The 24,362-nt window shown below is 50.4% G+C and overlaps 9 protein-coding genes across 9 annotated transcripts; 5 read left to right on the forward strand and 4 right to left on the reverse strand.

The window, feature by feature from the left end:
- Nucleotides 1-1,085: 1,085 nt before the first annotated feature.
- Nucleotides 1,086-1,427, reverse strand: M436DRAFT_50798 (uncharacterized protein; the record flags this gene model as incomplete). The annotated part of the gene is made up of 1 exon (XM_013570455.1): nucleotides 1,086-1,427. A coding segment is annotated over one exon (342 nt), but the record flags the coding sequence as incomplete, so codon positions are not given.
- Nucleotides 1,428-1,898: 471 nt separating this feature from the next.
- M436DRAFT_65168 (uncharacterized protein) lies at nucleotides 1,899-3,661 on the forward strand (the record flags this gene model as incomplete). The annotated part of the gene is made up of 4 exons (XM_013570477.1): nucleotides 1,899-2,047; nucleotides 2,086-2,440; nucleotides 2,500-2,698; nucleotides 2,841-3,661. 4 exons carry the CDS (start codon nucleotides 1,899-1,901, stop codon nucleotides 3,659-3,661), a joined length of 1,524 nt encoding a protein of 507 aa, XP_013425931.1.
- Nucleotides 3,662-4,609: 948 nt separating this feature from the next.
- On the forward strand, nucleotides 4,610-5,686 carry M436DRAFT_83289 (purine and uridine phosphorylase; the record flags this gene model as incomplete). Its single annotated transcript, XM_013570556.1, has 1 exon — nucleotides 4,610-5,686. The coding sequence occupies one exon, from the start codon at nucleotides 4,610-4,612 to the stop codon at nucleotides 5,684-5,686; it is 1,077 nt and encodes a 358-aa protein (XP_013426010.1).
- A 1,290-nt stretch (nucleotides 5,687-6,976) lies between these two features.
- Nucleotides 6,977-8,527, reverse strand: M436DRAFT_65170 (putative u4/u6 small nuclear ribonucleoprotein; the record flags this gene model as incomplete). Its single annotated transcript, XM_013570478.1, has 1 exon — nucleotides 6,977-8,527. One exon carries the CDS (start codon nucleotides 8,525-8,527, stop codon nucleotides 6,977-6,979), a length of 1,551 nt encoding a protein of 516 aa, XP_013425932.1.
- Nucleotides 8,528-9,072: 545 nt separating this feature from the next.
- M436DRAFT_74100 (beta and beta-prime subunits of DNA dependent RNA-polymerase) lies at nucleotides 9,073-14,346 on the forward strand (the record flags this gene model as incomplete). The annotated part of the gene is made up of 3 exons (XM_013570557.1): nucleotides 9,073-9,254; nucleotides 9,315-13,179; nucleotides 13,213-14,346. 3 exons carry the CDS (start codon nucleotides 9,073-9,075, stop codon nucleotides 14,344-14,346), a joined length of 5,181 nt encoding a protein of 1,726 aa, XP_013426011.1.
- Nucleotides 14,347-16,125: 1,779 nt separating this feature from the next.
- Nucleotides 16,126-18,179, forward strand: M436DRAFT_50357 (uncharacterized protein; the record flags this gene model as incomplete). The annotated part of the gene is made up of 8 exons (XM_013570373.1): nucleotides 16,126-16,538; nucleotides 16,590-16,605; nucleotides 16,672-16,723; nucleotides 16,779-16,822; nucleotides 16,930-16,998; nucleotides 17,057-17,106; nucleotides 17,156-17,842; nucleotides 17,969-18,179. Coding segments are annotated over 8 exons (1,542 nt in total), but the record flags the coding sequence as incomplete, so codon positions are not given.
- Nucleotides 18,180-19,358: 1,179 nt separating this feature from the next.
- Nucleotides 19,359-21,268, reverse strand: M436DRAFT_65173 (uncharacterized protein; the record flags this gene model as incomplete). Its single annotated transcript, XM_013570479.1, has 6 exons — nucleotides 19,359-19,612; nucleotides 19,672-19,989; nucleotides 20,041-20,157; nucleotides 20,246-20,890; nucleotides 20,947-21,026; nucleotides 21,258-21,268. 6 exons carry the CDS (start codon nucleotides 21,266-21,268, stop codon nucleotides 19,359-19,361), a joined length of 1,425 nt encoding a protein of 474 aa, XP_013425933.1.
- A 455-nt stretch (nucleotides 21,269-21,723) lies between these two features.
- On the reverse strand, nucleotides 21,724-22,425 carry M436DRAFT_65174 (uncharacterized protein; the record flags this gene model as incomplete). The annotated part of the gene is made up of 2 exons (XM_013570480.1): nucleotides 21,724-22,007; nucleotides 22,062-22,425. 2 exons carry the CDS (start codon nucleotides 22,423-22,425, stop codon nucleotides 21,724-21,726), a joined length of 648 nt encoding a protein of 215 aa, XP_013425934.1.
- Nucleotides 22,426-23,287: 862 nt separating this feature from the next.
- On the forward strand, nucleotides 23,288-23,987 carry M436DRAFT_65175 (uncharacterized protein; the record flags this gene model as incomplete). The annotated part of the gene is made up of 3 exons (XM_013570481.1): nucleotides 23,288-23,303; nucleotides 23,362-23,598; nucleotides 23,632-23,987. The coding sequence occupies 3 exons, from the start codon at nucleotides 23,288-23,290 to the stop codon at nucleotides 23,985-23,987; spliced, it is 609 nt and encodes a 202-aa protein (XP_013425935.1).
- Nucleotides 23,988-24,362: the final 375 nt, after the last annotated feature.

The following is a 24,362-nucleotide window of genomic DNA, read 5'->3' on the forward strand; positions in this document are numbered from 1 at the left end:
AAGGAAAAATAAAGGGCAGACCCGGCGTATCGCGCTAAGATTCTGCTCGACAGTAAAACAAGAACTCGAGCCCGCCTTGCCTTGCTCAGCGAAGATGAAAAACGTCAACGAGTTTTATACGAAAGGTTTCGAAGGCTCGTGAAGCATCGGCTAGAGCAGGGCAGGCTCCCGCATTGGGAGAATCATGTTCCAGAGATCGTGGACGAAGGCGTAGTTTGTCGTTGCGCTGGCTGCGGGCGTATACATTACAAAGCCCGCGCTAAAATCTGGTGGAAGAGCAAATCAGATGGGAGACATGAAGTAAGTACAGAAAGAGCCGCCCAACTCCCGCTGCGTGTTCTACAATATGGATGGAAATGATACTTGGATGTCGTCCTCAGTTTTGAATCGCGTTCTGATCATCATCCACCAAACCCCTAATCTCGTATACGCCTTTCACATGCTGACTATTGTTCTCGCCAACAGTGTTTCCTTGTTTCACCAAAGACTTCTCGAAGGTCACTCCCATAGGTTTCGAAGGCAAAAAGCTGTTCAAGAGCATTCTGGAGTGGAAACAGAAACAGATTCGAGACGCGAAGGAGTCATCCGCCCAGCCAGATTCTGGTTCAGACTCGACATCTTGACCGTGCTAGCTGTGTTTCTACGTACCGTGGCCCTTGACAGCCTGCTCTACTTACCAACTTCGCCTATCATAGTCAATTCGGGCTCCCGGAAGCAACGCCAATCTCCATGTGCGCATGATCATGTCGCTAGTAGTCACGCGTACTTCAGCCATGTCGGTTATTCGAATCCTGGGCTATGTGCTCTTGACAGTCTCTCATCTAGTGTTGTGGACCGACCATCTTTCTGGGCACTCAGAGGTGATCAGCCGGCCAACTTCCAGACAATAATTTCGCCTAAGCATTGTGCTTGGAAACGAAATGACCGACGATATTGCTTGTCCAAGACTGTAGGCTTCGCTCGATTGATCAGGTCACGTACATTTGTACTCGAGACCAGCTTTCTGAGCCCAGTCAGAGGTCAAAATATGCTGACTGCAGCTGATTTCGATGTATAACCTCCAAAATCATCTTCAAGGAATCAGACTATGCCCGGAGACCTACGGCGCATTGTTCCACGGGGCTTTCAGCAGGCCGGGACAAAATCTCAAGCATGAAACTCGCACGATTCCTGAGCCTGGTTCGCTGCCCGGAGCAATGTCTTCCAATCTTGGGCCAAAAACTATTGCAGCAGCTGAGTATGTCAATGCCGACAGGTGAAAGATGCATTTCATTATGCGTAACACGAAACAAAACGTACAGCAGCAGGGATTCCCACGTGGTCACCCACCGTAGTACTAATCTGCCGTTCAACTGCTTATGTATGGCAGAGCGGACGGGATGCCCAGTTTTCAGCTGACTGTGGCCGTACGTACTGGTAGACCCATCTTGTTACCTCATGATCACATAGATATGCAAGGAAAGAGCTAGGAAACCTCAACCTGATCTGCAGACTCTCAATCGTCATCTTCCTCCGAATCCTCCGAATCTTCTGGTTCATTATATTCTTGGCTTTGGTCGATGGTTTGCATTCTGGCTGCCCTGGCCATGACACACTTGGTGATGGGCTTCGATCCTACGATATGTAAACGCCCGATCATGCGTGGCCCTTGAACCTCGAATCGGCGACATAAATACGCGCCTCGAGGCTCGCGCGGGATATTGGTCCAGAATTAGAAACGTACATTTGTTCTGCGCCTCTAAGCGACCGAGGTCACCGGAAAGGAAGCCACTGTGCGTTATCACCCAGCGTGTGGAAGCTCTTGCTAAAACACTGACGGAGGAGTAAGCTCGACATACATTTTGATTCACTCGCTGCAACATACGGCAAGCTGCACAGAGCAGTCGAAAACGGTTGATATGACCTTGAACGCAAAAGACCAGAAACTCATGGACTCACAACTCAGTGCCAATTTCATCTTGCATGAATCCGAGACCCTACGAGGATACAGCAAGGGTCTTGAGTACGATTCGCAAAGGGCCACTTTCAAACCAAAGACAAGCAGCCAGTACGTTCCATACCCATCTTCGCTCTGGCATCATGGAGTGGTCATGATGTTGACTTTGCAAGTGACGCAATACAACTTACTAAAGGAGCCCTTGAACTTTACTGCAATTCTGATCCCAAACATGTTACTTTCTCTTCGAACCTTACATGGGACGATGTTGCCGTAGCGTCGAAAGAAGCAAGAATCCGAGAGAACACAAGAAAAGACACTACCTGGAGTACAATTGTTGATACTGTGAAGACTGCCAGAGCGGATTATAATTCGAAGGGGCGCTTTCGAAAGGTCGGTCGGTCACTCGGAGACATTGCACCCGCCATAGTTCACAAGTTGGACTTTGCTCCCGACCAAATGTACTTGAACGTCATCTGTCAGGGTCTAAAGTTCGTTTTCGATGTAAGTCAAGAAACTCCTCGTTCTCTGGCTGTTGAAGCTGAAGCTAAACACATTTCCAGGCCGCTATCAAGCTCGCAGACAAACGGAAAAAAATTCTTGACACTTTCGAAAACATACCCGCATTGGTCAAGGACGTGCATGCATATGACCAGTTCTTCGACAAGAATGAAGATTATGTGCAACTCAGGGAGGACTTTGATGTTTGTCTGCTAATGGCTATCGCCAATTCAATCCAGTGGTTGGCGAAGCCACCAATATGTGTGTCGTTCTCGAGTATCCTTGTTATCATCTGGAGCTAAACGACAATAGAAAAGTTGATTCTCCGTGACACCGTTAGAATCGGCAGTAGGTTTTAGGAGATCGATACGCATGCAGATTGAGGATACTAAGGATGTAACAGGTCAGGTGCTTCTGCCGTCAGAACAGCAGCAACACCGACGACGACGACAAAAACAGAAAAACGAGAAGCCCAAGGTGACTGAGCCCATTATTCACCAAGGCCAGCTCACAAGTTTCATGGCCGTCGATGACGATCATCTTGCAGACATCTCACATATTCTTGAAAACAGCACCCGCTTCGACATGGACGAGGTGAGGCTAGCCTATACTGTAGCCAATAGCACAGATATAAGGGACTGGTTGTCCGCGACCAGAGGTATACTCTTCCTGAATGGCTCAGGTGACATGACAGCAGCTAGGGAGCCTCCCTTCTCAGCAGTACTCGCTTCGTTGGTATTCGGAATCAGTCAAAATCCTGAGGCTGTCGTGCTTCGTTTTCTCTGCGGTTTGCACTCTGAGCCTAATCAAGCCATCTCGGGAGCCAGTGGCCTGCTGCGAAGTTTGATCACACAGCTGTCATTCAAATACGATTTCAATCTAGGCTTCATCAACAGCGAATCCTATAGAGAGGGACTTCGAGAGCATGATCTGCAAACACTTTGTGAGACCTTTTCCGCTATGGTTTCTCAGCTTCCTACCGACAGCGAACTCTACTACGTCATTGATGGCATCTCGTGGCTCGAAACTCCACGTTGGCGAGAGGACCTTATTGCAGCGGTCGCTTATGTTTGTTACTTGTGTGTGGACCCTGTTGGTCAGACTCGTCTCAAAATTCTGATGTCGAGTCCCGCGAGAAGTCTACTGTTGACACAAGAGTTGAGAGAGTACGGCGAGCATATCAACGTGGTTGAGGTACATTCTTATCAAATTGATGAAACGTGATATGCCGACGAAAAGAGAGCTTATGGAGAGGACTCGTCGTCGATAAAACCTACGAGTTGTCAGTATCTTGCACAGGACAGGGCTCAAATCAGCGCCGCGATCTTGACACCGCTATATCACATTTTCCAACTCGAGTTGACGATATTGACTGTTCGTTTTCCTCAATTCAACCGGCTCCGATGCACTATCTTTTGTGCTCTGGATACCAGCTCCGATGCGGCCGCCACAACTGCCAGCGCAGGCGTTCGAAGTTGCAGAGGACTTGATGGGATCCAAGAGGTTGGTGGCCTCGGCTATATAGAGTATTGAGGTTTCGAAGCCCGGAGATAAGCCCTTAGCATCAAACTAGTGATACGTTCGCATCAGGTATCAAGAGATGGCAACACTCAGGATCTAAGCTCTTCCAAAAGCTGGTGGGATGACAACCCAGTCTGGCCCTTGCAACCGTTGCGTTTGTTGATGGCAATCACATTGGCTTAGCGCACCTCTTCTGCAATCTCAGGCATGCACTAGTCAACTCGACGATTCAATTCGCGCCTAGATTCATCACATACCTAACTCTACCCCTGGCGCTCTAGGCCAGTGAATTAATGAATGACCCCGTGACGATGGCTGCGATACGAAGACGGTCCCAGGAGCCTTCGGGGAACTCTGCTCGATGTCAACAGCGTGTATGGATCTGGTTACAACTCAACAGCGAGCATAGAGCAATATCCATGGACGCTAGTGAGTCGAAATTAGCAGCGACATTCTGCTTGCGCAAAGGTTTCTAGCGCCTAAATCTCTTACCTTTATGGTGTCGACATCCGATTCGCCAGCCTGAGTGACTGCATGCATGAAGCGTCCCGGGATCGTGGCTGGGTATCAGCTGATCTTCGACGCGCCTGGAAGATCCATCCATCTCTGGAGTTCCGAACTACAGGATACCCGCTGGCAGTTTGACACATCATGTCACACCCCATGAGCTACACCGTCGGCTGGATTTGTGCCATCGAAATTGAATATACTGCCGCTCAGACATTTCTCGACAACAAACACGATTCACCGGCCTCGTTGTCGCCCCATGATACCAATCACTACACTCTCGGTGATATCGTGGGGCATAACGTTGTGATGGCGGTCCTCCCGGACGGCGAGTATGGGACGAGTTCTGCTGCTATAGTCCTCGCCCATATGCTCGAAAGTTTCCCCAACATCCAGATTGGATTGATGGTCGGCATTGGTGGCGGTGCCCCTACTCAGAGGAATGACATTCGCCTTGGAGACGTTGTTGTGAGCTCGCCAAAGGATGGATCAGCTGGTGTCTATCGATACGATTATGGAAAGACAATCCAGGGAAGGGATTTTCTCCAAACAGGATTTCTGAACCAGCCATCACCTATCGTGCGTTCTGCTGTCACTGGCTTGAAGAGCAAATACAGACAGCGTGGCCATCGCATTGAGGAGACCATTGAATCGATCCTGGAGAAGTGGCCGAGATTAAGAGAAGACTTCTCTCGTCCTCCTCCAGAAAGCGATCGTCTCTACATCTCCAGCTTTGTACATAGCGGTAACGTTTCCTGTGATGGCCACTGTGCTTTCAGACTGGACAAGATCATCACACGCCCACGTCGACAAGTGAATCAGGATAACCCACGTGTTCATCATGGAATCATTGCTTCGGGCAATCAGTTGATGAAGGATGCCTTCATACGCGATCAGTATTCCGAGGAACAGAACATCTTATGCTTCGAGATGGAAGCAGCTGGAATCATGAACCAACTCCCATGTCTCGTCATACGAGGTATATGTGACTACAGTGATAGTCACAAGAGTGACAATTGGCAAGGATATGCAGCGATGGCAGCGGCAGCCTACACTAGAGACCTGCTGGGAGAGATGCACCGAACCCAAGTTGCTGGCCGTCGATCAGTAGTCTTAATTATGCTCACGCTTGTTATCATCCTGGCAAACTTGCTTGCTAGCCTACTGGAGTGGCTCGGAAGCATATTTGTCGCGACGATAGGGAAAGCTTTTGGCATCTGAGCTGGTAGAAATCTGTGGAACCAAATGAAGGAAAGACATCTTGCAACAAGAAAGACCACTGCTTGATAGACTCAGCATGAGAGCATCACCACAGGACTCTCCGTCTTGTGTCCCTTCTGGAGGCTTTATCAGGCGTCCGGTGGAAGCACATCTCATGGAACCCCGTATCTGTCGGTCCCGTTGTACTGAGATAGGCGGACGAGAGTAGCTTCGTCTCTCACTTGGTCGGGAGGGATGTTGGCATCAAATCCGGGACGAGAACAGGCTCTGCAGTCGTCATTATAGACGGCTGCGTCCTTGTCTCTAGCGACTGATAGCCTCAAGGGCTAACCAATCCGTTCGAATGATCGACATATGATCCTCGCCAATCTACTAAGCCCTTGCAACAGCACATGTAGCCTGCACGTGAGTGTCGCTTCCATAAACCTTCAGCGCACGGCTGTTTGGAATCATCTCTCTCCATGCGATCATACGGAGCCATGTCTTAGACCCTGTTTTGGAGGCCGTCTCCTTGTTACTAGTAGAGTTCTCGGAGCATAACCGGCTCGAAAACCTCAATTTAGCAATAAATATCTGGGATACTGCCACAACGCAGAAACGATTTGACAATTTCTCCATGCCCAGAACAGAAAATGCTCAAATGTAAAGCTTGAACTGTAGTGCATCGTTGCAGTGGGCTGATGCAATTATTGGGAATCAGAGGACCAACTTCACGTTTCACACTGACACATCTGCGTTAAGTGCCACTCGGTCGTCCGTGTTTCTCAGCTTCTTGTGATTCATTAGAGGATTTGTTGGTCAAACTCGCTGCAAGGCCCGTATCGCGTCAGCAACAAAGCGTGTACTAACAAATCGTCTCTTTCGGTCTGGGTCAAAGCCGGCGATCAGTCTGATGTCGGTTCCTCAAGGAACACTGAGCACTTTGATCAGTCAACCTCCGTCAGGGTCACCTAGACGGCTTTGCAATTGTTCCCTTAGAAGCTCATCAGCAGCCAACAAATCAGACTTGTTGCCATCATGTCTTCGGAACGTGCATAGCAACATGTATCAGAAACGTCCACCTACCAGAATATCGTAAGATCAGTAAACACTCAAATTCAGGAACGGTATGCCTATCCACCGAGCTGTAGCGATTTGACAAGAATGTCTGCATTACGGTTCCTGACTGTGATGTGCAAAATCCCACAGGTTTGCAAAAATATCGTGATTGTACTGCACCAAATGCTCTGCGCCTTTCAGCTTTCGAGTGGTGATTCTGCTTTTTTTGATCATGTCGTATGCTTTCGTAAATTACTGAAACGCCGGAGACTGCGCCAATGTCCACATGTTCTCCATCTTATATCTGCCCAGGACATCTTTGGCTTCACCATCCGTCTCGCAGGCCTTATATGGCATCCAGCGCTTGAATGCCCTCTGCTTCTCTTCACCCTCAAACACGAGCTGACACCTGTTGAAAGTATTGTCCTTGAGCTTGCCGTCATCGTCGAAGGCATTAAGCCATGCAGCATTGGCTTCTTGATTGCCTTCGCGCACATTTTGCGGCATAGCGTTCTCGGTCCATTTCACGCGGTTGAGCATAAGCTTTTTGTAAGCGTTGATACTATGAGTACCGCCCTCAACGATGACCAAGTTCATCTTGGGATGGAAGATGGTGATACCTGTCAAGGCTTGCTGTTCCGCGTTCTTGTTGATCTGGAAGCGGTGTTTGCCGTAGCTCAGATTGTCAATCTTGAACACGAGCACCCGCATACCCATTGTAGCATCTGCTTCTTGTTGTTGAGCCAATTTTTCGAGACGTTGCTCCTTTGTTAGTTGTCTTTCGGCATTGGCCGTCTCGTGATCATCGGCGCGCTGAGCGATTTCGCGGTTGACGCGAGCTTCGACAGCAGTGGGATCCTTGACAGCCTCATTACCCAATACACGCATAAGGTTTGATTTCTTGACCTTAGGCGGAGGTGGAGCTTTGAGACCAAGTCTGATCTTGGCCTGCTCTTCTTTGTGATCAGCCATACGACGTTGTCGTCGTACCTTCTTCTGCTCCTGCTTGGTGAGGTACATGGCCTTGGGAGCCGGTACATTTGCATCCTGAGGAGCCAAAAGCAGAACGGGATGTTGAACGTATCTTGTTATGACGTCCATGTTGATCTTATTCGGAGCTTCAAGGTTTTCGTAGTTGCCTCCAGTCACAAGACCTTCGTCCCACCATTCAATTTCTGGTGGAGCAGGGACTAAGAAGGACTTTTCCGTGGCTTCTTCGATTGCCTGTTTTCGTGCTTGTTCTTGCATCTCCTTGGCCATCTGTTCGATCCTCGCCTGCTGTCTCAAAGCTTCAGCCTGTGCCATGAACTTACCCTTCTGGTTGAAGAGCAGTTGCTTGGACTTGCGGTCCTTCTGTTTCTGCAACGAGGGATCGAAGAAAGGCTCATTCTGGGCAGCAGCCTTCTGATCATCGCCGGTCAGGTAGGGGTTGTGCTTTGCGGGATCGTCTTTTTGCTTCTTGTTGTTGGCAGACTTTGACGGACCACCTAACAGACTGGGATGGAGCCCGACATTTAGACCACCTCTTGCGCGTGCAGTAGTATCGTCTCGAACAGGAGGAGAAGGGGCGAGTCCAGGAGAATGAGCAGCGGGTCGTGTAGGAATATCTGTTTGGGGTTGTTGGTGTTGTTTCTGAGCAATCTTTGCTTTGATGGCAGCAAGTTGTGCCTGGATTTGGGCCTTTTTCGCATCCTCGGCGGATAGTGTGGTGGACGGAGACGCGGGCGTGGGTGCAGGAGAGGGTGATGAGGGCGCGGCGTTTCCTTGCAGACGTGCTTTCATAGCAGCAATACGTGCTTGCATATCGTTCGCAGAAGTTGACGGAGCGGCAGCGGCAGGTGTCGGAGCAGGTGTGGTATTAGCGGGTCCTCCTTTGTTTGCCATGCGAGCCTGCATAGCAGCGATGCGCTCGGCGACTTCGCGCCTTTTGCGCTCGACATCGTTGTCTGGCGCAGGTGATGCTTGTGCTGATCGGGGTCGTTTCGAATCATGGCCATCGTCCAGACCATTGCCGGGGAACGGGCGCTTTTCCGACATGTCGTAGAGCGGTGGTGCATAGAGACAGGCCAGGGACAGCGACGGCAAGCTCAAGGCAGAAGTTCAGATGCCAAGAAAGTCGAAGCCAGTCGGAGTCTAGAAAGAGTGACGACGGATATGGAAAGAGCGACCAGCTTTGGAGGACGGGATTTGCCGTTGCAGGGCCGACGTTGGTTCCTTCCCCGGATCGAAAAGTTGCTGCCAGCCGGGAAACTTTTTTGTTGCTAGCCACCGTCGTCTTCTGCGGCCGACGACGATTTTGTGTTGCTTCAAGCTGTGAACCGCTGCTTGCTAGCTTCCATATCGCCACCATGAACATCTCACAACCTGTATCGTCGCAGATTGGCGGCGTCGAGTTCGCCTTTCTGCCGTCCGAAGAGATTCGCGCCTTGTCCGTCAAGCGCATCACCAACCCTACCACATTCGATACTCTTTTGAACCCCGTGCCTGGCGGTCTCTACGATGCTGCCCTCGGAAACTTCGGCGACAACTCGTGAGTTGGCTCTCTGCTTTGGCTTCGACCTGAGCAGCTAAGCTAACCCACTCTCTGTAGATGTACCACTTGCAACCTCAAGTTCGGCTGCCCTGGCCACTGCGGTCACGTCGAACTTCCTGTCCATGTCTACAACCCTACCTTCATGGACCAATGCTTGCGTCTCCTGCGCGCAAAATGCATCTATTGTCACAAGCTCAAGATGTCTCGCGCCGAGGTCAATCGCTTTGTCTGCAAGCTCACCCTTGTCAAGTACGGCCTGCTGAAGGAGTGCTACGATGTCGATGAAATCACCCTCTCCACTTCCGATTCGACCACCAAGCCTGGCAAGGATGATTCCGACGACGAACAGGACGAGGACACCAAGGGCATCATTGCTCGTAGAAATGCTTTCGTCAAGAATGCTCTCAAGCAAGCTGGTTTCAGCAAGAAGCGCAACGACTGGGCTGACACCAAGATCGAAGCCGTCGCAAACGAAAGACGCGCCATCGTCAAGGAGTTCCTTTATTCCATCACAAAGAGCAAGAAGTGTAATAACTGCATGGGTATCTCACCAACCTACAGAAAGGATCGTTTTGTCAAGATTTTCAGAAAGCCTCTGTCTGAGAAGGACAGAATTGCCATGGTTCAGGGCGGCTTCAAGGCTCAAGATCCTCTGCTTTTGATGAAGAAGAAGCGCGAGGCTCAAGCTAAGAAGCAAGGTCTTGCTCAAGACGAGGCTGTCGCAGATCTAGAGGACTCGCCCGCAGAGTCAGAAGGAGAAGGGGACGACATCTCGATGCTCGACATCGAGCAAGAGGTCGCAGGTGGAAACGCTCTGGAGTCCGAGACGACGAGCGCACCCTCAAAAGCCGACAAGGACGAAAAGCAGAGCTACTTGAACGCAGGACAAGTACATGCTCATCTCGTCCAACTCTTCGAGCAAGACGCAGAAGTACTGGGCATGATTTATACTCCCCGGTCCAAGGGTCGTAGAGGCGCTCCCCTCAGCGCTGAGATGTTCTTCATCAAGGACTTGATCGTTCCTCCCAACAGATTCAGACCCGAGGCTAGAACTGGCGCCGATGAAATTGCTGAAGCCCAGGAGAACTCTCTTTACAAGAACATCATCAACGTTTGCGATCAGATGACCCAGATTCACAAGGAACTTAACGGTACCATTCAGAACGAATACACCAGACGACCAAGGAACTACGCCGACTTCCAAGACGCCTGGATTCGCCTCCAAGATGGCGTCAACTCCCTACTGGATCGCGACCGTAACCCTGTGCAAGGAGGTGCTGGAAAAAGAAACGAAGACGGTATCAAGCAGCGTCTGGAAAAGAAGGAAGGTCTGTTCAGAAAGAACATGATGGGAAAGCGTGTCAACTTTGCTGCCCGTACCGTCATCTCTCCCGACCCCAACATCGAAACCAATGAGATCGGTGTCCCGCCGGTGTTTGCTCTCAAGCTTACATACCCCGAGCCCGTCAACGATCACAACTACAATGACCTCAGACAAGCCGTCATTAACGGTCCCTACGTCTGGCCTGGTGCTGTCGCCATTGAGAATGAGAATGGCCAAGTCATCAACTTGCAGATCAAGAACGCCGAAGAGCGTACTGCTCTGGCCAACCAACTTCAGGCTCCCTCAAGCACCAACGTCAGTGGTGTGAAGACCAAGAAGGTTCACCGCCATCTGAACAATGGTGATATTGTCATCATGAACAGACAGCCTACTCTTCACAAGCCTTCTATGATGTGTCACAGAGCTCGCGTTCTGCCTGGAGAAAAGACTCTTCGTATGCACTACGCCAACTGTAACACCTACAACGCCGATTTCGATGGTGACGAGATGAATCTGCATTTCCCTCAAAACGAGCTTGCCAGGTCAGAGGCCATCAGCATTGCTGACAACGACCACCAATACCTCTCTGGAACTGCTGGTAAACCTCTTCGTGGTTTGATTCAGGATCACATTTCGATGGGTGTCTGGTTGACCAATCGTGACACTTTCTTCAGTCGTGAAGATTACCACCAGTTGCTTTACGCAGGTCTGAGACCTGAGAACAACCACACCACCTCGGGACGTGTCGAAACTGTGCCACCTGCCATCAGAAAGCCCCGCCCGCTCTGGACCGGTAAGCAGGTCGTGTCATCGGTTTTGAAGAACTTGACCCCTGAGGATTTCCCTGGTCTTACCATGACTTCAAAGTCTTCCACTGCCTTCAAGCAGTGGGGTCCCAATTCTGAAGAGCAGGCCGTCATCTTCAAGGATGGTGAGCTGCTGTGTGGTATCTTGGACAAAGCACAAATCGGTCCTAGCGGAGGCGGTCTTGTCAACGCTATCTACGAAACTTACGGACACACTATTGCTGGAAAACTGATGAGTGTGCTTGGTCGTCTCTTGACGAAGATGCTCCACATGCGCGCATTCTCATGTGGTGTTGAAGATCTGATCTTCACCCCCGAGGGCGAGAGTATGAGAAGGGAAGCGCTCAGCAAGTCACAAGCCGCTGGTCTTGGCGTTGCCGTCAAGTACGTCTCTCTGCAGACTGAAACACCCGACACCAACGATCCAGAGCTTCGCAGACGTCTCGAACAAGTTCTTCGCGACGATAGCAAGCAAGCTGGTCTCGATGCTGTCATGAGTGCTGCCAACTCTGAAGTGTCCGGTAACGTGACAAACACTTGCTTGCCCGCAGCCTTGGTCAAACCATTCCCCAAGAACCAAATGCAAGCTATGACTGGTTCCGGAGCCAAGGGTTCCGGTGTCAACGCCAACCAGATTTCTTGCAACCTTGGACAACAAGTTCTGGAAGGCCGCAGAGTCCCCGTCATGGTCAGTGGTAAGACTTTGCCTTGCTTCAAGCCTTTCGAGACAAGTGTCAGAGCCGGTGGATACATTGTTGATCGTTTCTTGACTGGTGTAAGACCTCAAGAATATTACTTCCACGCTATGGCTGGAAGAGAAGGTCTGATTGATACCGCTGTCAAGACATCCAGATCCGGTTATCTGCAAAGATGTTTGATCAAGGGTATGGAGGGTCTCAAGTCCGAGTACGACACAACCGTCCGTGACGCTGATGGATCCATCATTCAATTCATTTATGGCGAGGATGGTCTCGATGTCGGCAAGGCCAAGTATCTGTCCGACTTCAAGTTCATTGCCGAGAACCACATGTCCATGTTTCACAACCTTGGCATTAAGTCGGAGTTCGGTCGTATCATGAGCACCGAAGCTGCCGAGTACAACAAGAACGCCGAGAAGAAGTACAGAAAGACTGGTGACCTCGCAGCTAGCGACCCGGCCTTGTCTATCTACTCACCTGCCCGCTTCGCTGGTAGCACATCTGAGAAGCTCATGCGTGGCGCAAAGAAGTACATTGATGAGAACCCCGACAAGCTTATCAAGGACAAGAAGCGCAACATCGAGGGTGTGTCAGGACTGACCAAAAAGAGTCTCCAGGCCATCATTGATGTTAGATACCTCAAGTCGATTGTCGAACCTGGTGAGGCTGTCGGTGTCGTTGCTGGACAGTCAGTTGGTGAGCCCTCAACACAGATGACGCTCAACACCTTCCATTTGGCTGGTCACTCTGCCAAGAACGTCACATTGGGTATCCCCCGTCTTCGTGAAATTGTCATGACTGCCAGTGCTACCATCTCCACACCCAGCATGACTCTGCATCTCAACCCCGAGGTCACCAAAGATCAGGCTCAGCAGTTTGCCAAGGGTATCAGCAGACTCAGTCTCGCCGAGGTCCTTGACAAGGTCACTGTCACCGAGAAGATTGGAAGAGGTGTTGCTTACGAGCAAGCCAAATCCTACACAGTTCGCCTGCAATTGTTCCCCTCTGATGAGTACACCAAGGAGTACGCTATCACTGTCGAGGACGTCGCTCGCACCATTGAGACCAAGTTCTTGCCCAGACTTCAGGCTGTTGTGCGCAAGGAGCTCAAGAAGAAGGGTGACCAGAAGACACTCAAGAAGTCCGACGCCATGCCTGAGATTGGTGCATCCGCCGGTACCATCGAGCAAGAGTCTGGCCGTCCTGAGGGTGAACGTGAGGGTGGAGACGATGACTCTGACGACGAAGGCGATGACGATGCCACCCGCGACAAGGCCAAGTCGAACAAAGCACAAGGTGGCTATGATGCTCCCGACGATGACGAGGAAGCAATCGTTGCTCGCGGTCGTCGCGAGACTACACCAGAGGATCAAGAAGATGAAGGCTTTGTTGGCAGCCCCAACACTTCTGACGACTCTGATTCCGACATGGAGGACTCGGGAGCCAGCGTCAAGAAGGTTGCTTACAACTCGAGGGAGCGCGAAGAGCGTATCAAGGGTAACAAGTACACCAACGACGTTTCTGCATTCAAGTTCGACGACAAGACTGGCGCATCATGCACCTTCACAATCGAATACGCTGCAGAGACCGCCAAACTTCTCATGCTCAACTTGGTTGAGAACTGCACCAGAGACGCCTTGATTCAGTCTATTCCCGGCCTTGGCGCCTGCCACCTGGAAGTGGAGAAGAACTTTGTCGATTCTAACACCGGCAAAGAGAGCGACGTCGACGTGATCTCGACGGATGGTGAGAACCTTATGGCTATGCGTAATCACCAGGGCGTGCTCAACCCCAACCGTTTCTTCACCAACGACATTGCCGCTATGCTCCGTCTGTACGGTGTAGAGGCTTGTCGTGCGTCTATCGTGCGCGAGGTTTCTGCTGTCTTCGGTGGTCACGGTATCAGTGTCGACCAGCGTCACTTGAACCTCATCGCCGACTACATGACCCGTGGTGGCGGCTACCAAGCTTTCTCTCGTCAAGGTATCAAGGGCAACACCTCGCCATTCATGAAGATGAGTTTCGAAACCACTGTCGGCTTCCTTCGCGACGCTGTGATGGAGGAAGACTTTGACGACTTGAGCGGTCCCTCCGGACGTATTGTCGTCGGCAAGATTGGAAGAATTGGTACTGGTGGCTTCGACGTCATGATGCCTGTGCTTCAGGTCTCAAGTCCTGCTCACGAAGATGCCGAGGAGAACGGGGATGTCATGGCTGTTGACCAAAGCAGCGAGAGTGAGGAGGAGAGCGACGACGAGTAGATGTGTTTTCACAAAAGCTAGAATCTGATCGGGTTGTGTTTTGGGGTCTTTGGTTTGCATGTGGGATGTTATTAGCCATGGTGTTTCTTGATTGTCTATTAGAATAGGCATTTGTATTCATTCTTTTCACTTGATCAATTTTTCTTCTCATGATGAGTGCCGGATGCTGTATACCGCTGCACCTCGTGGCTGACGGCATGGCGCTCATACGAGTCGTGCTACCGAAGAGCTAGCCTGCAAGTGTAGGTATAGGCGAAAGCAGGCGCTGCTTTCTGCCCAAGTCAGCCATGAGCCTGAATCCAACCAACCAAATGCGAGTGCGAGAACCCCTAGTATACCACAATCGGATTCAGGAGTAGCCATCGCAGTGAACATGTGGTTAGCGTTGGTGGTGCACTTGTCTACGCACGTAAAAGGCAATTTCCACCCTTTGGGACGCTTATGTAGGAACCAGGCGGCGTTGAAGCATGTTGGACGCCTTTAGCAAGAACCTTGTTTTTAACTTAAGCTTACCTTGTCTGCTTATCGAAAGTTTTTTGTGAGGGATATAGACAGGAGTGTCTCACGGCCAAGGGTCCAGCAGTTGCCCTCGCAGCGTTTCATAGTGCGACTTGTCTCAACGAGGACTACAAACATGAACGTCAATTCCGGACTCCAACAACAACATGAAGAGACTGCAATGAATATGGCTTCTAGAATTGATGCTAGAAATGTCGCCTACCACGCTACGTCGGCCCAAGTGTTGAAAATCTCCCGCACCGCAGATCCTGCAGAGCCGTTGCGGCTAGCTTGGTGGTTGGCATGTTCAACCACAGCTCGTCACGGATCCAACCTCACATTGCTACTCACCCCGAATACTGTACTATGCTGGTCCCGTGCTATGCCGATGCTTAGTCTCTTGTCTGCTAGCATGGACTGAACTCTTTGCAAGTGCCGGACGTCCGCACCGTGGATCGCACCGATGTCCGTCGTGTTCGACTCGAGGACCACACGATGCTTCTTTTCGTAGCCTCTTGCGTAGACGCCAGCCTCTCCCGCTGCACCGCAAGGACCACTGCGTTCTCGTATCAACAATCAGACCGACGAGGTCGTTTGCAGCACACAGTCCTAGGAGTCGAGCAATAGCCTGGACTACCTCGCCTGTTGAACCTCTGCGTGTACAGTTGCAGCACATCCTTCCGCTGCTTACGGCCGAGGTGATAGAAAGAGCTTGGAACATATACCGACGACATGGCCGCGGGAAACCAGTGCCATCCGCTGCTCGGACCTTCTATCTCCTTGCCCTCTGGAGTCAGTCTTGCTTTTTCACCTCGGCGTGGTAGGTCATTTCTCTGGTATTGCACGCTCAGTAGGTTTCCCTCATGCATGTCTAGCGCACATGAGTTCAATAGTTTGTGCAAGCAGGAGAGCCGTGCGTTGTTGACTCCATCTATACCGGCTAAACTTCACTGTATGGTGACAGTCATACCACCGCACTCACCAGTTTGCGATCAAGCGATGTCATACAATGACGCGAGATGAACACGCCGTTTGTCTCCTGGTTCCCCAAGAGCAAAGAGACTAGCCCCCAACTTTCGCTAATGCCACGCTTAGACTCCTCACTGCTGACAATTATACACGATCTTGGTATGGGCTCTGTAGTCAAGGGATCGAGGTCTCAAGACAGCCATCATGGAACTCCTGTGACCGAGAAGCCATAAAAGCCACTGGTGCCTTCATAACTAGTACTCGACCACCTCCAGCTTCATTCGTTTCAGCATCTAGGAAGTCTTTACCACGATGCGTCTTACACTCGCTATTCAAGGCTTTGCCGCCCTGGCGGTGGCCATGCCCGCCGCTCGTCCTCAGGAGATCGACGTCAACCTGGTCCTCAATGCTCCCGAACCAGTGATCTACGACCCTGCTGTCGGAGCCACAGCTCAAGTTGTGTCTTACGACTTCACCTCTCTCGTTGCCCAGGCCACTGCTCCTGCCACTTCGGTCACCAGTGATGTCGCTGCCACTGCTACCGCGATCGAGAAGAGAGGAGCTGCTTGCACCTCTCTCGCCCCTGGAGCAACTGGAGCTCCTGCTTATTCGCCTGATACCCCTGCTGCTTTTGCATCCAACTCGGACTTTGCTTCTATTGCTTCCAACGCTCCCGTCCCCAGTGGATACACTAACACCTTTTCCAACATTAATGCTTCCAGCAGGTATGTCTGAATTTGGTTTCATGGTTGGGCAAGAAACTGACCATGTCTCAGCGCCTACGGCTATCTTGTAAGACTTGCACTACGCTATAACATATGATGTTATCACATTTTGGAAATTACTAAACGATGGAAGGGTTTCACCACCATCAGCACTTTCGACACCACCAAGTGTGCTGCTAAGTGCAGTAAGTTAGAATCGTAGATCATCGATCGACGACCTTGCTGATCATCCTGTCTTAGATGCTATTTACGGATGCCTCTCTTTCAACCTCTACTTCGAGAGAGTGAGTACACAACAAGATCTGATTGCCGCGGATGGTATCGGGCTCTGCCCAGCCAAGCCGTATTAGACTCAGTCTTGCGAAAATGTGCTGACCGTGATATCCTCCAGGATCCCAGCGTCGACCCTGGCTCCGGAGCATCTGGATGCGAGAACCCCGCTAGCGTGACATACATCAAGGTACAACTGATCCTTGCATCTCTCTTATACTCTAAGAAGCCACACTAACCCTTCAAAGTGTGTGTTCTGGGGTGGCCCTGTCACCAAATCTAACGCCAACAACTACGGGTGAGTCTTATCATCTTGCTGAATCGACATTTTCTAACACAAAGTTTAGACAGTACCGCAACCAGTTCCAGGTATTGATTGCTGGCTCAAACGGCTATCAGAACAACACTCTGGCTGCTCCTGCCGGGTACTCTGATGCCATCTACTACGGTACTCGTGCTATTGACGCACCTCTTGATGCTCAGGGCTACAGCACTTTCATCACCAGCAAGATTTTTACTGGTCCATTTGACGCTCGTCTCTGTGCCGCAGCCTGCGATGCTCAGACCCAGTACGCCGTTAACAACCCCTCTGCCGATGGAACTCCTGCCAAGCAGTGCAACTTCTTCAACACTTACATCATCAACTTGAACGACAACAAGCACCCTCAGGGTCAGTACTGTACTCTGTATACTGAGGCTTGGTCTTCCAAATACGCCACCAACTCTGGCTCGTCCACTTCTGGTGGCAAGCTTATCATCGAGTACAGCTACGGCTATGTTAGCAAGTCTGGCACTGGCATCGACCCCACAAAGGGTGACAAGACTGGTGCTATCTACCAGGCTTCTGGCGAGATGAAGTCTGACCCTGCTCAGCTCAGCTCGGTCTTCCAGCCCTTCTGCTCTTCGTACCTTGGTTACTCTGCTGTTTCCACCGTCACTATCACCGCAACCACGACCGTTTCTCCCGTGGCTACCTCAACCGCATACGCCACCTCGACTGCGCCCGCTATGCGCAAGCGCGATGATGGAGACGAGTCTCAGTATTTCCCTGGTCTGACCACCAACTCGACCAACGCTATCCCTGCCGTCTACGACTCCAATAAGAATGTCACTTGGTACCTTCCCGTCGAGTCCGTTGCTTCCGGGGAGGCTGCTGCAAGCTCCACTGCTGCCCCTGCCAAGCGTGATATCTCTACTCCTTCTGTCCTGACCAAGTACCCTGCTACAGTCATCTCTTCTGCCTGCTCTATGCAGGTCAGCCAGAACACCATCGCCTCGACTGTGACTGTCAACGAGACCACCACTCTTGCCACTTCGACCACAATCACCACCATCGTGTCTGTTGTCACCGCCAGTGCCACGTCGACCTCTTCCGCTGCTAAGGCTTCGGCTACTTCCACTGCACCCATCGCTCTCCGTATTTCGTCCTCTGGCACCAGTGCCGACGGTCAAGAGCTCGAGTTCGACTCCTCGACCGCTTCTTCGGGCTACTCAAACGTCTACGTCGACTACTACACCTACAGCACTTTCCTTCACGGCTCAGCCATCACCCCCGGCTTCTTCCTCGACCCCAAGACTGGATACCTCACCGATAAGAAGTACGGCTACATCATGGCTGTCTACAACTCCTTCTTCCCCGGTACTGGCTTTGCTTACACCGTCATGTTCCTGCCTGCCAACAGAGTCAAGGCCAACGGATATATTCCTGTTGTCTGCAGTGGTTCTTCGGTGTTGAAGTGCTCGGCTAAAAACTCTTGGGGTGCAGTGTTGGAGAATGTGGTTGTTCATCCTCAGGTTGCGATCACTGGAGAGCTTTACTGGTCGCTCAGACTTGCGGATGATAACTACATCCCTCTGCTTGGCGATGCTGCTGCCCAGATTGGATTCCAATAAATGGGATCTAAGCCAAGTGCATCTTGAGCTGGATCGAATGGCTCTTTCTGCTTTGGCACGGTGCAATTCAAAGTTTTCGTTCTTGGCAGTGTCGATCTCAACGGGGTTGCTCTTTCCTGTATAAACTTCTTTGACTATGGTCGTGGGGTTTGTTCCTTCTGCGAGAGGCCTGTGCTTTCTATAATGTCTACATATCACAATGTGTTTATAATTCTTGCGTGCTCTTACTCATTCGTTGTATTCTCTTTTATCTAGACCTTTTCTATCCGGTGCCGACCTACGTTCCATATCCTTCCACGAAAAGTAAGCACTAATCTTGATCAAACGAGCAGCAATGAATCATCAATCGACTACATGCGAATTTGAAGATGATCTTGAGACATATCCAACCGCCGATCTAAGCATTTCAGCAGATGGAGAGCTGATTCGGGAACCTCCTCGAAGGCTTCTGCGGCAGTTGCCCTTTGGTGGGCGATTGTAAGCAAGATCAAAAGGTATATTTGTGTCGCAGAACTCAATGTAGCTTGAATCCGGTATGGCTCATATTGGTAGATCATGTGTTGATATGGTCATTTGTTGTAATGGTAACGACTTCTGAACAGTAAAGGACTGGTACGGGATGCTACTGATAGGCATCGAGAAGGAATCGCTGGCTCCTCAACTCCCGAATTCTTCGTCCAGGAGTTCGCAGTAATCTGCTTCAATCTCTCTCAGCAAGCGCCAAATAGAAGCCCTCTCTGCCGCTAGATCTCGACTTGATGCCTCAGCTGCCTCGTAGAGTGCTTTGCCCTCGGAGTTTGTCGCAATCACCGTGTCCCAGCTCCCGGCTTCTTCTTTTACTCGATGCTCGTATTCTTCGTCAGACTTGATGCATGAGACATACGCTATCAAAGCGTCATGGAATGCAGAGACTTTTACACTTTAGGTCAGTCCTGATGGCTATGCTGGAATAACTCGACGCCAAACATACATTGTTCATTGGTTTCCTCACACGGTCTCTCGACTCCAGTATCGAGGCATTGGAGCGCGTAGCGTGCCAATGCGACCATTTTTTCCTCTTCTCGGTGGAGCCTCGCTCTAATTTGATCTCGTTCTTGCCCGAGTCTTGTGTGTTCCTGCGATAGGTCTCTCACTTTTTCTCTGTGTTGCTCCAGGGCAGTTCTGTACTGGTCCATCATGTCGAGTTGCTCGAGCTGCGATTCCAAACTTTGGCTCTTGTCGGAGAGTCGTTGGAGAGACCCCATGTGCCTTATGGTGGGCTTGTATAGGTAACTCAAATCTGTGAGATCTGGAAGCATCAGTACTTTGCGCGATGTTGTACGTGCCTGGACGAGCATACCGTCACCTGGTCCCGGAGATCCTTTAGATCGCAAAGGCAAATTTGTCTCCATGAGATGCTTTGTTGTAAGCACTTCGATACCGTTCGTAGATCTTAAAGAGATGTTGCGAGAGGAGTCTGCGTTTGTTTTGTTTTGTTATGTTATCCATGCCAGGTCCGGGTCAGCATGAGTGAACCGCAAGCGCCTATCAAAACACCCATTTACTGATCATTACAATCATTGCATGTAGTATGACGACGCTCTCCACCTGTAGATCTATCCCTGATGTCTCAGCTACCGCAGAAAGCTTTTTGGCTTCCCCAAAGTCTGTCGCGACCTCTGTTGCCCACTTGGCTGTTTCCTTCTCCTTCGCCATCTTTTTTCCGACCGTCTGATCACGCTCGGGCAGTTGGTCATCACATCTCATCGAACTCTTACAGATGTCGTCTTGTATCCTGGTCAGCTTGGACTCCTGTGTTTTGAATGACTCATAATTGCACACACTCTGTGTCTCCGTTCGCGTTTGAGATCTAGTGACAGCGCGTGTGGCGGATCTCTTCTTGGGAGCAATGCTCATGAATTCCAACAGCTCTCCTACGTGTTCGTATGCAGACTTCCTCGGTATACCCCTTTCTCTGTCCAAGTCTTCCGCGATTGCTCTCATCACATCCTTCAGCTTGTCTATGAGCTGTGTAGAAGGATGAGTGAGCTCCTGCTTCTTTTTTTCGTGTGGTTGTAAGGCTGCTCGGTATGCCTCTATCATCTTGATTTCGTCGTATCGTTGCCGTAGAGGTCTCAATCCAGCTTTGAGCTGTAGGAGCGCCTCGTCGGCTTCGTCGAATGGGGGGGTTAGGCGTATTAGTTCCAAATCTGGGAAATGTCAGTCGATGGTTCGTTTATTGGTAGATGTGCTTGTATGATTGTACCTGGGCTTGGATCTGTGGACCCTTTAGATCGCAGTGGCAGACTATGCTCCATGAGATCGTTGGCAGTGGATGTCACAGAGCTGGTTGTAGAAAGTGAAAATGTAATGTCTAACAGATGAAGTGCACGAAGGGGCCTGCATCTGTTATTTAAATGGATTGCATGGTTTTTTCTCGGGTCAAATCGAGCAGTAAGCGCCGATCAAAACATAGGTATGCATGACAACAAACACGATTGGTGATGCTGCATGCTTTGACTGTCTGCAGGGACTTGAATTATGTCTGCATACACTTGGGCTAGATCCTTGACATACTCTATTGACATCACTTTGTTACGTCACACTTTGCACTGCAAAGACGTCGTCCAGCAGAAAGCTGATTGCGAAGATCGAGGATACGCCGATGTCTCAAGACTCTCAACGATAACGATTGTGATTTTACCCCTGGGCGATGGAGAAGCTCTCTTCGCCGTCACATCTACCTCTACCATCCTAACTGCCTCGGAAAGAGCCTATGGCTATTTGAACGTCTTCGTGATCGTTGATTCCCGTCTAGCTGTTTGATTGAGTTTTGAGGCAAGCACGCCCTGAGGTGTTCTGGACGACTCTTACACAGCCCTTTGTGTCTGTCATCAGCCAAGTCTAGTCCACTTGCTCATTCTTGAAACGAGCCTCTGCACCTATCTTGTGGACAATAGTAAGAACGCGCGGAAGTGAATACAGACTTCGGAGACTCGACTAAAGATGGTGTATGTGGTATACTCCTGGTGACGGAAGCTATTCAACGTAATCTGTTACATATCTCCCTGATCGCAACGATGCCCTTATCCAATTCTCCGCGGGACCTTGCATCGTGCTTGTCGATCAACAGCTTGAGGGATGCTGTTTCCGCCACCACATCGACCCCTGATGCCTCGGCTGCCTCAGAAAGTGCTTTCGCATCTCTCAAGTTTGTCGCAATCTCTACGGCCCATCTGGCTTGTTCTTCCTCCATGCTCTGTCGGTTCGCGGTATCGTCATGTCGGAGTCTGTCCATAGATCGCTTCCATATCTTCAAGGCTTCATCTGTATATCTGGTCAGCCTAGATTCCCACATGTAGGAAGATGGATTCTGCATACCTTGTTCTGCTTTGCTCTGGACTCGTGGTTGGGACCTTGTAACGGAACGTGTCATGATCTTCCTCTGGGGCACGATTCCCATCGGATGACCCCATTGTGCAACTACATTTTCTTTATACCACTCTGTCTCCATTCTCATTTGTTTTTTGAGCTGTGTAGAAGACCGATTCATCTTCTCCTCTTGTTCCTCGCGTTTCTGGAGGGCTGTTCGGTAAGTCTGTATCAACTCGAGTTCGTCTCTCCGTGAAATCAAACTTTGATGATTCCCTTCGAGCTTCTCTGGGAATAATCTCATATAAAGAAGGTTATCCCACAGTGCCTCTTGGCTCCGATTGGGTGTGCTGGTTGGCTCAATCATCTCCATACTGGCCGGACGGGTGGGTGGCGTCGAGTTCAAGTCTGAAAAGTGTTAGTTGGTGGTTTGTTCATCGAGATACGTACTTGAACAGCCATACCTGAGCCTGGTTCCATGACCTTTGTAGATGAGAAGGAAGGGACTTCTCGTCGGAAAGTCTCTGTTCGGCACGTGGACCTGAAAGAGGAAGAAGTCACTGCAAGAAGTTCATGAGGGTCTGCGTCTGTTCTGACGTGATGTCGCTGGAAGCGCCCAAGGTTTTCTAGGGATGCACGATTTCAAACACGGGCAGAGTACAAACAGCATTCGTCATATTGTTTGGTAGCACAAAATATTGATATATGCGGCTACTGCGCGGCACAGACGCAGCAGATGCAACGACGCCGCATGCTTGAAGCAACCACCTAGCAGCCTCCTGCATGGACATGGATCATATCTTCCATTTGAGGCATTCTGTTTCAAGTTGGTTAAATCATCCAAGAAGACGGCAGAGAAAAGTGATCGGAAATCAACTGATCACAAACATGAAATTTGTTTGTTGTGCTTCTGACATCCTGAATGTTGTTCTTGGTAGCACTTGCAGCATCATGCAGAGTCGTAGGCCGTGCCTGGCTTCCAAGTGGTCGCTACAGTGCATAGATAGCCTACGAAAAAGGAAGGAATCGTGGCAAGTGAACGCTTGCATTAATCAGCAGGAATCTCAACTGTGATCGCACCTGACACTGGGCCGGAAAATACAAAACAGACGTGATCTCCTTCTGCATGCTTCTTGCAAGCAATTTCTCCAATCTTCTGTGAGCGGATTGAGATAGATTGTACCTACGTCTGCCGTGTGCCATTTCACGGAAACATATCAACGACTCAATCAACCATGACTACGACCAGAAGTGAGGTCCACTGAACGCATGCATACACATGGATTAATGCAGAACTGACATCGCCTAGATCATCCCAAGGATTCCCTGCCAAAAGATTCTCCGAGAAGATCATCAAGAATCAAGACTGAAGGACCTCGCTACACGAAAAGGGTGCACAACAGCGCTCGAAGCCCACAAAGAGAAGAGAGTCACTCCCCTCTCCACCGATGGAAAGACGAAGAAAACGCCAAAGTCCTCAAAGTTGAGCAAGAAAAAACCCGGGTCGGAGACCTCGAGACGTTAGTATCAGCATCATCTTGCTCGAGTCAGTGAGCAAAACACTGATAACATTCTACAGCCAAAGGCACTCCACTTACAAGCCACATAGACTGTCAGGGTCATCCAGCCGAGGATTTTTCCCACCTTTACAACGAGTTACAAGATCTGAAAAGACGATACCCGCGGTGGGGCAAGGAACATGCTGAGCTGTATTTCGGGGCAGTACGTGGTATCCCCACTTTCTTGGACCAGAGACGCAGCGACGCCTTGATGCAAGACGCATTGCTCAGATTAGACTCCATCGCTGGCTCGAAGAAAGATGTCCAGATGTTCATAGCTCATTGGAAGGCTGCCGCACCACTCGCACAGCGTCTCACATCCCAGAGACAGTTTGACTTACATTATTATCTCACGTTGCCTGTGGGCAGAGCATAGGGAGATGGCATGAGCTTGGGGAAGCATATCTGGATGTGACGGTCAGCATCATAACGTGTGTCGCGTACCGTAGGATGGATGGCAGTTACAGATGTTGGCGCAGAGCAGAGGCCCTAAGGCAAAGGTAGATGGAAGTCATCAAAGGCTTCCTCCAACGCAATTTACTTACGTCCTCTGAGTTGTGCAAGAAACCAATTGAGCCTCTTCGCCGCGTGCCTGTGAGGTTGCTTCACGCTTACTATCGCGAGAGGTCCGACGAACAGACTTGCGTCTGTTTGTTGTGATAACGATGTCGTCCTCGGATCAAGATCGACCCGAAAGTGCTTATCAGAACATGCGAATGCAAGATGCGAAACACAGACAGCACTTGTCATG

This window comes from Aureobasidium namibiae (genome assembly GCF_000721765.1).
Source record: "Aureobasidium namibiae CBS 147.97 unplaced genomic scaffold scaffold_12, whole genome shotgun sequence".
In the NCBI taxonomy this organism is placed as follows: Eukaryota; Fungi; Ascomycota; class Dothideomycetes; order Dothideales; family Saccotheciaceae; genus Aureobasidium; species Aureobasidium namibiae.